The sequence below is a fragment of the Monodelphis domestica genome, chromosome 4 (genome assembly GCF_027887165.1).
Source record: "Monodelphis domestica isolate mMonDom1 chromosome 4, mMonDom1.pri, whole genome shotgun sequence".
Taxonomy (NCBI): domain Eukaryota; kingdom Metazoa; phylum Chordata; class Mammalia; order Didelphimorphia; family Didelphidae; genus Monodelphis; species Monodelphis domestica.
In genome coordinates this window covers 412,727,585-412,740,298 of record NC_077230.1, presented here as the reverse complement: position 1 = coordinate 412,740,298, position 12,714 = coordinate 412,727,585, and the positions used below count along the sequence as shown (strand labels likewise).

At 44.7% G+C, this 12,714-nt stretch overlaps 2 protein-coding genes across 2 annotated transcripts in view; one reads left to right on the top strand and one right to left on the bottom strand.

Moving 5' to 3' along the window:
- Positions 1-5,028, top strand: part of RER1 (retention in endoplasmic reticulum sorting receptor 1) — a 20,344-nt gene extending 15,316 nt beyond the window's left edge. Inside the window, exons 6-7 of the mRNA XM_001366226.4 lie at positions 386-521; positions 1,374-5,028. Of these exons, the coding sequence (XP_001366263.1) occupies positions 386-521; positions 1,374-1,463 (226 nt within the window). The 3' untranslated portion in view covers positions 1,464-5,028. The remainder of the gene's footprint in view (positions 1-385; positions 522-1,373) is intronic.
- PEX10 (peroxisomal biogenesis factor 10) lies at positions 2,978-12,714 on the bottom strand. Its single transcript, XM_001366283.4, has 6 exons — positions 12,470-12,714; positions 11,202-11,282; positions 9,045-9,451; positions 7,414-7,589; positions 7,172-7,307; positions 2,978-5,143 (listed from the first exon to the last, which is right to left on the bottom strand). The coding sequence occupies exons 1-6, from the start codon at positions 12,579-12,581 to the stop codon at positions 5,075-5,077; spliced, it is 981 nt and encodes a 326-aa protein (XP_001366320.2). The 5' UTR covers positions 12,582-12,714; the 3' UTR covers positions 2,978-5,074.

Sequence of the window (12,714 nt, the reverse complement as noted above, 5' to 3'; positions counted from 1 at the left end):
ATCAGTAAATGTGGTCATGGGTACTGTTCTCAGTCGAAAGTGCTGCCAGAAACCCATTGATTTTGGTAAGAGTTCAGCTTCGACCAAGTACCACGGTGCCATTTTTGTGTTTCTGCTTAAGTATAAATTGGAAAACGACATGAGATGTCAAGGAATAAAGTTTGATGAGGTAATATATTTGTGGTCAGATAGGTAGTACTTTATGCTATTAAATAGAGGAGAATGATGAAGACATTTGAGAAGCTCTTCCCAGAGTAAATTTCCATTCATTGCAAGCTGTGATTGTTGGCATTTATAAAGGCACAGGCACCGTGGCTGAACCTTGCTGCCAGGCCCTGGCTGACGTGCCGACAGCTGCATTCATCTTTTCTCTCTTGGCTTTTAGGCACTCTGCCACAAAGGGCATTCTTGTTGCTATGATCTGTACGTTTTTTGATGCTTTCAATGTCCCAGTGTTCTGGCCAATCCTTGTGATGTACTTTGTCATGCTTTTCTGTATCACCATGAAGAGGCAAATAAAGGTAAGACACAATGAGCAAACATTGGACTGTGCAGGAAAAGTGGACTGTCTGGGAGCCTTAGGAAGAGATGCTAGTACTATTGGGCTACAGTTTTCAGTTGAGTGGGTTGCATTTCATATACCTACTATAGGTTAGATGCTATGAGAGTCCCCGCCCTTAAGGAATTTATAATATAGCAAGTTCAAAACACACACACACAATAAGAGAGAATTTGGAATGGGATCTTAGAGAAATCAGGACATGCCTAGAGGCTGGTGTTTGAGCTGACCCTTGAAGAAACTTAGGGGTTCAGAAAGGCAGAGGTGGGGAGGGCACTTAATGGTGAGGGGTGTATCGGTAATATAATTGATGGAAAGTTAATTTTTTGGAGTGGCATGGTAACCATCTTTTACCTGTTGGTAAATTACTTAGCCTTTAACAGTAACTTCCTGGCAGCTGTTTATGTGACCCACCCCACTGATCTGAGTATCTGATTGCCCTGACCATATTACCAGTCATTAGGAACTTCTTTTAGGGCATGAGATCTGCCACTTGGGAATTAGACATGCTGTGGCCAGTGCTTCATCTTAGTGTGGCATCTTGTCTCAGGCTGTGCTGGCCCCCTTTAGCTTCTCTCCCAATCCTGAGACAACTTCCGACAGGAAGGATATGGACTATTGTGCCTCAGTAATCCAGATAGATGGCATTGTACTATAGGGATGATGAGAAGAGTTGAGGCGTATTTACTTGCCTTTCGCCTATCTAAAAGGGGCCAAAAGTACATAAAGGGTTTGTTCCTGTGGGTTTTCAGGGGATGTATGCTCGTGGGGAAACTTTGTACCTGTGAGTAATAGAATTATTTTTCTTTTGCAGCATATGATAAAATACAGGTATATACCATTCACACATGGGAAGAGGAAATACAAAGGGAAGGAAGACATGGGGAAGACATTTGCTAGTTAGAATCTGAACTGACCCTGTTGCCACATAATCCGAGAAGAACCGTTTTGAGCCATTGTAACAATGCCTTTTTTCTTCATATAAAGTAGTTGATTACGAGGGAGTCGAAATTTTCTTTGTAAAAAGGATCTTCAATTATTTGTAACTGAAATGTCAGAGAGGTTCTTGAAGACGCTGGCATTTAAACCAAATTGCATCGAGTTCATTTTTCGGTTATGTCACGTGTTTCAGTCTGAAGGGATTCTGGTAGACTGCAACAGTAGCTGGACAGTCTTATGTTAAGGTGACGGTTCTGCGTTGCCATCACGCTCCGTTTGCATGGCCCTCAAGTGCTTCGAGTGTGAGTGGGGAAGGAGGGAGGGAAGCATGCTGGGAGCTGCTTTTTGCTTCCTAAGTGGTGCAGTGTTCCTGGGGATGTCTCTAAGGCTTCCTCAGATACAGTTGACAACCTTCAGTTGTCTGGGCACATGCATGATATTTGGGGGCCATAATCAAGTCATTGAATAGTAGATCTGATGATAAATTGAATGCTGCCTTTTTCCTAAAGAACTTAACATTTTAAAGGTGATTTTCAAGTAACCGTGTATGGGGATCTAATGCCAGTTTCCTAATTGCATCTTACTAAAGATGTTTAAAGTTCGGCTCTTTTCATAATGACTCAAAACTTTGTTCTTAATGACCATGATTTCTTTTGAGGGCCCTGAATTATAAATATATAAATATATATATTTTCATTGTTTGAAATTATTTTGACACATTTCTTTGATACTTAAAGAAGTGGGGTTGGCTTTGTTTTGGGTTTTATCTTATTTGATTTGATTTTGGTTTCTGGATTACCCTTTTTCCTTTATTCATCCCCTTCAGAACTCAACACAAATGGCAGTAACAGACCAATTTTGTGGGTTTTAACACATAGCTTTTCATTTTCTATGGAAAAAAAATAGAACTATGACCTGCATGTAAACTTTTTTGATGTGATAAAACAACTCTAAAATTTTATTAAGTGACTTTTTAATTCCAGACTTTATTAAAGATAGTGTCCCCTTTCTTGTGTTAGTCTTTATATAAAGAACACTACAACTCATCATACACCATAAGGAAACCCAGTTGGTAAAAGTATTAATTTTTTTCTGCAACTGAATCATTTCAAATGACAGCTACAGAAAAAGTACAAAATCTCTAGATGAATTGTCACTATGATACTATATGGCAGAGTGAAAATGTATTTGCTCCCAAATATTAGAACAATGCATAGAACAGACATTTTGAGAGCTTTTTTAATAGTATCCTTTTAATTGTAAATGTCAAGATTTGGGGTTTGTATGGAGAAGATCACTATTACCCAAATACTTATAAGTGTTCAGTTGTGGGATTTCTAGAATCGAGGCTTAAACTTTTTTTTTTGTTCTACATAAGAAATTATAGTAAAAGTACTTTTGAAAACTTCAGCCCTACATGTGAAGTTCATATTTAAATGAGTCAGAATTGAGACTTTTTAAAAAAAACAAGCCATTCTCTTATCATCTATAAATTTATTTTCACAAGACATTTCAAGTATTTGATAGTTAATTCATTGCCCTCTCTTGTAAATTTTTTTTACAAAGCAATGAGATGTGGCAGCATCATATTGCACCCTTAGTAAAAGTGAGAATTTAAAGGATTTTTATAACTTTTAAAATTACACAACAGTATAAGCATGTTTAAAACTTTTTTTAACACAACCTTAAAAATCTGCCCTTAGTTAAGCTTAACCTGGCAAAAGTAAAGCCATTTGATTTAGCTTTTCCACTGGGCAAGTTTCTTTCATGGTGCTTGTTTTCTGGGGATGGTTATTTAGAAGCTGGTCATGTGTTTTCCCCACTCTGTTGGCAGGAACCCTTCTGTTTGGCTGGTATTAATAACTTTTCTCTGGTCTTATAACCCGTTATACTTGGACTTCTAATCTGTGGGGTTCATTTGGCCTGAATTGAAACTTTTAACTGTTCCCTTCTGAACTAAAGGGTTGTTGCAGGCAGCTTTTATCAGAAGTTAATTGGGAAATAGTTTGCATTGGAAAGACAAATTATCTTCATTTTGTAAGTCCCCTTTTCCTCTCTGGGCTTTCAACATGCTGATTGAGAGGGGCTGCTTTAGAACATTTTTGAAGATGTAAGGTATATTCTTTCCACTACAAATTTAAATTTGAGAAAGTCTTCTCTGTTGTACCTTTAAAATGTCATTTGTTAGGAGAGTTATTCTTTGACCAATAGCAATTGTTACTACTATTGATGGAGTAGAAAAATGTTATTTTTCCAGATTTGTGTGGATTGATAACAGTTTATGAATACAGGAAGTAGAGATTAGATGGACCAAAAGAAAGGGATCTTCAAGAGTTTATAAAAGGCATTCTTAATTTGGATTGGGTTAAAGTCAGAGTCACTATGACACCTTGCCAACAGGAGGTTCTGGATTGGCTAACGTAGGCTTTTGTCAAGGTCTCTCCATGTCTCTAACATTGCATGATGATGTCTGTGGAAAAGCCTCATAGAAGCCAACATCTTCATTAACACTCACAATCTGTGTAGCTCATGAATGTCTTCATAAGTTGGCCTGACTTTGTGGGCAGGAAAAGAGCCCCTCCCCCAGAGGAGGCAGGCGGTATCACCCACCAGAGGCAGGGAACTGAATCACCAGCAAGAGCATGAGCTTCTCCAGTAGCAGAATAGATACATTTGGTCCAGTGGACTGAAGGGTGGGCTTTGTTTTGTTTTATGGGAGAATAACCTGACATTTTCCTCAAAAATACGTGCCAGTTTCGGAGCTTAGGCTGACAAATAAGTCCTGGTACATGGATAGAAGTTTTCCTTCTACTTGTAGGGAATGGTTTGGGCAGTTCTTCAACTTGGTGATCAACCCCTGAAGCTGAACTGTTGCTCTTGGATGAATTAACAAGTTTTCTAAATCATTCATTCATGAATAAACCTGATATTGAAATTATTATATCATAAAATCTACACAAACCTTTATTGACTGCTTAGAATGTAAATTCAGAAGGATCTGGTTTCAGCTGCACATTAGTTGGGGGTTAAGGAAGAAAATCTAAAACTTGGCTTTTTTTGATAAGCACAGTGAGCCCTTTTCTGAATAAGCCAAATGTTCTCTGCTCAGAAACTGTTTTCAAATGGCACAGGGATTGGGGAAAGAAATTATATGATAGAGTGTTATTTGTTCAAAAGAGTCAACTAAGTTATCTCAGCCTAATCAAAAAGAAAGATGGACACAAACATTTGGCAGTACATGAGATTCAGGGTGAATTTTCTGAGGAAAATGAGAGTTTGCCTTTGTGGGTAATGTACATGCATACCTTCTGGATGGACAATGCAGTACCCCAAAGTTCTAGTTATCAGGTTAGGCCTAGCTTTGCTTTGCACCTCCCCCCAATATCTGAGCAGTGGACAAAGTACCTTATTGCAGTGATTTCAAAACAAAATACTTGATAATTTCAGTGCAGGTTAAGTCACCATCATAATTCTGGATAAATTAAAATGAACTCTGCTTTTGGTTCATTAATAAAGACATGATATCTCGAGCTTCTTCCTTTTCTTCCGTTGCCCTTTGATCTGGGTTTTCTAGGATTAACGATAATGCCGCAGGTAAATCAGTTTCTGTGGATGAAATTTTTCTCTGCAGAGCGGACATTCTGTCTATGGGGAAAATGGAGAGAGGTCAAACTGGGCACTTCAGTTCCTTTTGAAGTTCCTGTTGCCCTCTAGAAGTATTGTTATATAAAAATGATAAAATACTGTGGGAATGCCAACAACACGAAGGATATCAAAAAACTGAGGCTTTTCTTTTACACATTTACATTTGTACCCTGTTGGCAAGATGAAGAAATGAAGGTTCTCTCCGTATTTCCTCCCTAACTTGCTACTATACTCTTGGAGGAGGAACAGTCTTTATATGACTAATTCATCTCAGTTTTTTCACTGCTGAACATTTGAGGCATTCCAGAATGCCTATTGCATTTGAGTTTTTGTCCTTGATTAAAATTAAGCAAAGTATCTGCTATCGTTTTTCAAGTCTGACCAGTGAAAGTAACATGTTCAATTTGGATACTAGCCATTTCTTTTTGCTTCCCTTTGCCACCTCCCCCACTCAGTTTTCCAGGGAATGAGAATCGAGTGGATTCTAGTGGCTCTGTCACAGGCAAGACTTCTCTGATAATGGTGAACACAAAGCAGACAAGGGGATTTGAGTTTTAATCCTTATTCTGCACCTTGAATTCACCCTTTCCAAGCCTGTTTCTTCTGTAAAACAAAGAGGTTGGAACATTCCATCCCAACTGATGCTGTTACATCAGTCTTCTTTTATGAGCCAGAGATTTTGTCTGGCTTACCTTTCACTCCAGAGATGAGGCCAGCAAATGCCCAGGTGGAATCCCTTCTTAATGAAGAGATTAAAACATAGGTTCTTTGTCATCAGGCCCAGGGCACTGATGGAACAACTTGGGGTTTCTGCTTAAGGGAAGAACTTCACATGAAATAGAAGCCTCTGGCTCTGGTTATTAAATTTGTTTGATCCAGACAGAGGATTCAATTTGCTGCTGCTGCTGCTGATTTTGGAAACTAGTTAACCACTTGTCTCTTTTTACCCCCACATCAGAAATGTTTCAAATGCTAGAAGTCCATTTCTTGACTGCTTAAAGGGGAGACTAGTTATTAAACTAATTTACCAAAGCAACTTGTTTTTAATCTTCATTTAGTTTTCCTGGCAGCTGGGACAAATGCTGAGATGGTCTTATAAAAGTGAAATGGGGGGTAGGGGGAGGCGGGTGGGAAGATGTAGCCATTTCTGTCATGCCACCAATCCCTCTTAAGGAGTGATTTTGTTCCTCGGAATAGGGCCGGGGAAAATAGCTCATTTTTACAATTACAAGCTGCTGTCTTGAGTCCAGAATCAGAACCTGCTTCCTCGCTCATCTTGAGGGAGTCTGGCTGGTGGCCTGCTGTTTTTCTAAAAATAACCAGTTCCCCCTTTTTATCAAGCAGGGACTGAGCCTATGATGAAAACAATCAGATGAATACTGAAAAACAAGCAGCCCCTTCTTAGGCACAGTGGAGAAAGCACTGACCTTGAAGCTATAAAGACCTGGGTTCCAACTATGCCTCAGATACATGTTGGCTGTGTGACTTTACACAAGTCACAGCCTTTCTGTGCTGTGGGCAACCCTTTAAAATGCTTGTCTGGACTAGTAGAGGGAGTTTGTCAACCAGGACTCCCCTAGATCAGGAAGCTTTTTTAACTTGGGGTCTCTGAGCTTATTTTTAAAATACATCTTTAGAACCTTTAATATGTTTCTTTAGAAATCTGCCCTACTCTGAGAAGGAGCCCATAAACTTCATCAGACTGTCCACAATGCCTCATTGTCCGGGATATATAAAAAAAGGATCAAAACCTTCCTTTGGGTCAGTGCTTACAGCAGTAGAGGGAAACAGTCCATCAGTTTCCTATGTTAGTGAGTTAAAGTTCTCATCTGAGCTTCCCAGCAGTGCTATAAATAGGAAGATGTTGTAGTGCCCCTTTTTAAAGATGAAGGAACTGAGGCAAAGGGGGGAAGCTTGCCAAATGATCATAGAGCTAAGGGGCACTGATGAAATCTAGGACCTCTGTCACCATGTGCCACCCTGGGTCTCTAGCCATACTTTTGGCATTCCTCATTCTCCCCCACTTACCTTGGTGTTACACCACTCCGTGATGCACTCCCAGCAGAAGAGGTGGCCACAGGGGGTGGCCGTAGCATGCCTTCGTTCCTCTAGGCATAGGGTGCACACTGAGCTCCTGCCCACAGACTTCTCTTCTGTGTGGCTCCTGTGAGGAAAACAAAGTACTACCAGCTGGCTTGGAAGTCCCTGGGGATGGGAAGATTGGAGCCCTTCACCCCTGGCCGCCCATTGGCCAGGGAAGACTTCCATACTTGCGGTGGGAGAGACTGCGGTGAAGTTTCCATTCCTTGCGGGCCCGCTGCCTCTGACTGAAGCTGTAGATCTGTACGCTGACTGAGAGTGTCAGATGCAGCAAGGACACCATCCCCAGAAGCCTGTAGCTCCAGCGAACGTTGTGGTCATCTCTGGGCAAACTGCGCACACGGAGCTGTGGAGTTCAGACACCCCACCCCCACCCGATAACACAGATGTTTAGTAAGCTCTGTGCTGGGCACTGCCTATACAAAGGGGAAAATAGAGTCCCTACCCTCTCTGGCTTTTATTCAGCTTTGAGGCAAAGCACGTACAGGAAGGAAATCAGCAAAGAGCACCAAAGGGCATCAGGGATGGCAGGGGCAGTGGGCAGCATCTGGGCTGAGCCTCGATTCACAGCAAGGCCCTCCTCTGCCAGGAGGGCCACTGGATGAAGGCGCCAGTGTGGGAAAGAGAAGGTACAGGGAGTTCTGAGATAGACCTGAGGGAGCCCAGTAGAGCCTTAGAAGGTAGGCTGGAGCACTGAGAACTTGAGCCAGGATGTGTCAGGGGCAGGGCTTGAAACCAGCTCTTCCAGTCCACCCCTCTGTCCACAATGCCACACCATCCCTGATTTGGCTTGGCTAGAACTGCCCAGCCAACGTTTATTTTAAAATGTAAAGGCCATTCTGGTAGCCCTGGCTTAAAGCAAGGAAAAACCAGAGAGGAGGCTTTTAGCTCCTGGACAAGGGCAAAGAGAAGGGAACAGGTGCAAAACATGCTGTGGAGATGGAATGCAGAGGATATGGCAAGAGACTAGAGTTGAAGGCTGTGGGAAAGGAAGAAGTCAAGGATGACTGGGTTAGAAAGCCAGAAAATAGAAGCGTGTGTGTGGAGGAGGAGCGGCTCCAACAGATGTTTACTAACAAGGCTGAGCTGGCTTTGGTTCATTGAGTCTGTGACTCGGGCAAAAGAGGTATCAAATGAACTTGCTGGAAGAAACTTGGTGAAACTGGTGTTAACCTGGCAACCAAGCTGAGAAGAAAAAAATGGCAGTGGAGTTCTGATCCAGTTCTGACCAAGATCCTAAGGGTAGCTGGAAAGGCCCACAGGGACCAACCAACCCATCCTGCAGGTGGGGAGACAAACTCGGAGAAGAGGGCTTTGCTAGAGGTCATTCCACTAGAGATGGGCTGCAATGCAAACCTTGGGTGTCCAGTCCCCACCCCAGGGCTGCTGTCACTGACCTGAACCCCACTGGGAGCCTGCAGAGTCCAAGGCCCAGCACACTGCCTCCCGTTTAGACTGGTGGAGAACAGACCTGCTAAGAGGCTAGAAATGGGCCATTAAGTGCAACAAAGCTCGATGGCAAAGCATGCGGTGTGTGTGCCCCTCATCTGGGATAATGGAAAGAGATCGCAGCCCTTGTAGCATTGCAGTCCCTAAGCTGGTAACAGGTTCTGCACGCGTGGACCACAGAGAGAGCAGATGTTCAGAACAGATGAGTACAAGAGCTGCTTTCCTGGTGAAGAGTCTGTTCTTAGCCTCGTAATGGAAACGTAGGGTTGCTCTGTGGGCTGCTTCCCACAGGACAGCCTTCTGGGAAGCTAACCCCGCCATGCTGTCACTAGGGGAGAGCCGAGCTACTTACATATGTGATGCCTGTGAGCCTTTTGGCCAGGTGGTAGAAGATCCCATCGATGTAGAACATGGCCACGTGCAGCCGGCGGAGACAGGTGATGCTGTGTTTTAGAAAGTTCACTACGCGCAGGAGCGTCTTCTTCTGTGGCTCTGACAGATGGTGGACCCATCTGTGAACCCATCGCCGCACTGCCGACCTACTGCGGACACCAAGCACAAGGCTGTTCTGCAGGTGCCTGGCACTCTCCACTTCGGCCTGCAGCTCATGCTCGAGATGGACTAAGGCTTTGTCCAGTGCATAGGGCACAAGGGTGTGCAAAGAGACCAGTGTGGCTCGGCGAAACCAAGAAGGAACTTTTCTCTTGGATGGGTCAACCTGGATGATGTTCACATATTCTTCCCCAAGAGTCTGGTACCCTGTAAGGTGAGAGGGCACAGGACCCTGGGAGCATTGCTCTCCCCAGGCATCAACCCAGAGGGGCTCTCCTGTGCTCCTTGAAAGGACAGATCACCTTTCCCATTTACTCCAGCCGCCTGCTTCACCTCTCCCCCTCAATGGTATATCGGCCTCCTGACCATCAGATCAGACCCCAGCCATCGTTCCTGCTTGGACCCTTTGATTTCTTCCCTATTGACTGAAGGATAAAATGCTAACTTCTTATTGTGGGGGGAGCCAAACTCACCTCGAACTGTTCCTGTTACCTCCCCAGCCTGCCTTCTCACCTCACAAGCTACAAAGGGGCACCACAGAGTACTGGGCCTGAAGGTTCAAATCTGGTCTCAGACACTCACTGTCCAGGTGACCCTGGTTAGATGAGTTCATCTATTAGTGCCTTGATTTCCTCATCAGTAACATGAGAATAATCAAATCTACTTACAGATTTGTTCTATCAAACAACTTAGCACATATGAAATGCTTTGCAAACCTTAAAGTACAATATAAACTCTAGCTACTGTTATTAAGGAAGCTAGGTGGCACAGTGGCTAGAGTGCCGAGCATGGAGTTAGGAAAGCCTGAGTTCAAATCTGGCTTTAGATGTTTACTAGTTGGGTGACTGGACAAGTCACTTAGCCTGCCTCAGTTTCCTCATCTGTAAAATGAGCTAGAGAAGGAAATGACAAACCACTCCAGTGTTTGCCAAGAAAACCTCAGACGGGGTCACAAAGAGTAGAACAAAACTGAAATGAGTGAACATTATTATTATTATTTTTATCTTAATTGTTCTGAATCCTCTTCAGTGCTGCTCAAGTGCCAGCTCCATGAAGCCCTCCTTGATCTCCACAAGTGAGAATGCTGTCTTCCTCAAGCTGCATTTTACTAGTATTTCACCTTTTCCCCCATGAAATTTCCTTGTAATGAACTGGGTATATGGCGTAATTTCCCCGGTGTAATGGAAGCTCCTTTTGGGCAGGGACTATCATCTCTTAAACATGTACCTTGCACACAGTGCATACATAATGCTGCTGAATTGAGCAATCACATAGCTCTCAAGCTGAGCAGATAATCCCTAGAACCTGGGGCAAGTCACTTAATCCTCTCCCTGGGCCAAAGGACTCCCCAGGAATGTTGTAAGAGACCTACAAATCATGAGGTTGCACAAGCAAGGGATTTGGAGTGTCCTGTTCATACCAAGGGGATGCCTTGTTCTAAGGTCTTTCCAGGCCTCGCTGGGCTGGGTAAGTGATCCCTGGCTCTCAGAGACTGTCCTCCAGCAGATTTTGGCCCCAGGGCTGACATCCAAGGCTCATCGCCCAAAGCCTGGCTCTATCACCATGCTACACAAAGGCTCGTGACTAGGGTCTGCAAGGACTATCAGCAGCCCTGACCAAATGACTTGCAGTCTGCCAATATATCTGGTATATGTCCAGTAAGATAGGTGCCCACACTGCAACAGAGAGTAAAGTGGGAGGGCACAGGGTCTCTTTTGGGAATCTAACCAGATTCACAAGGCTAGCTTGTAATCTCATGTAAGGGACATCCAGGGCACCTACATGAGCAACAAGATGGAGGACACAACATTTTCTTTGGTCCCCACAAAGGTATCTAAACCCTGCTATCTCTAAGACCTGAAAAGGCCCAAAGGAAGTCTCCCAAATCCTGACCTGAGGAAGGAGAGATAGGCCAGCGCTCACTTGGATTCTCCACACACATCTCTGACTCACTTACCTGAAAATGTGGTGAGGGTGAAGTAGGCTATGTCTGACAGTAGCTCCACCTCCTTCCTCCACTCCAGCCATTTCTTAGCACCTGAAAGGCCCAAGGGATGGTGCCAGTGAGACCAGGCCAGAGCAATCTAATAGTCAAGAAGCATTAATAAGCACTTGCTGTGTACTGGGCATTGTGCAAAGTCCTGGCATGAAGGACGCCAAGGTGTAGGACAGATGGTACATCCTCCAAGGGGAACAGAGTGTAGACCAAGTGGACTGCATGGAAGGATTCCTGAGAGTGGACAATGTGTAGTTAGCCTATAGAGACAGGTTGAGGCCAAAGAGTTCCTGAACAAGACACTCCATCTTTCCCCCTTCTCTCTGGCTGTTCACATGCCCAGAAACCCATCCCTCCTTCCCTGACTACTGACCTCCCAACTAAAATCCCACCCTCTACAGGAAATCTTCCCCAACCCCTCTTCATTCAAGTAACTTCCCTCTGGTCATTATTTCCCATTTCTTCTGTAGATAGCTTGTCTGTGCCTAGTTGTTTCCATGTCTCTTCCATCAACTAGGAAGCTCCTTGAAAGCTGAGACTTATCTTTGCCAGCCCTTCGCATTGTGTCTGGCACATAAAAGCTCTAAAAATATAAATATGTTATGCACAGCATGTAAATATAGCATGTTATATGTAATCTGTAAATATTGGCTGTTTTTTTTTTTAGATTGGAAGCTCCTTGAGGGCAGAGCTGTCTTTTGCCTCTTTTTATAGCCAGTGCTGTGCCCAGCGTCTTCTATAAGTGCTTCATAAACGTTTGTTGCGGGGTGCCAGCAAGAGTAGTCTGTACTTTATAGCTGCAGCAGTAAGGAGCTAAAGAGACTTCTTGAGCTGCAGGAGATGGCCCTCGGGCAGATCTGCTCAGGAAAAGCCAAGCTGGCCATTCCCAGCTCATGGTAACCCAGGACAAGATCTCAATCGCTGCAGCTGTATCGGAGAAGCGAGGAGGCGGGGCATACACATGGTTTGGTTCCGCCCCGCCCCGCCCCCTCCTGGCTTGCCTTCCATTTTACGTCTGCGCACTCTGTGGTTCCAGGCCTCGCCCCGCCCGCAGGCCCCCTCCCACCCCCAGCTTCTCCAACCAGAGCCTGCGCACTCTTGCTCCCGCTACGCCCCGTCCATTCCCGCCCACCCTGGCGTCCATTTGCGCCTGCGCAATCTCGCTACTACACCACCACCCTCCGGTCTCGAGTTCGTTCGCGCTTGCGCACTCCCTACCCCAGGCTTACCCGCCAGGCTGTGCAGGGCCGCTCCAGCCGCGCTTCGCAGGCCGCCCCGATAATACTCATCCTTCTGCGCGGCGCGAATAACTTCCGGCTGATTAGCAGGTGCCAAGGCCATGGTCACGATTTTCCCAGCCTCCCGACTGTGGGCACGGCCCCTCGGCGCCCAAAGGGCGGGGCCTGGTGACCGCCGTCGCGTAGATTACGCGTTACACATCCATGCGGGGTCGGGTGGTTGAGGAGAGGAGGCG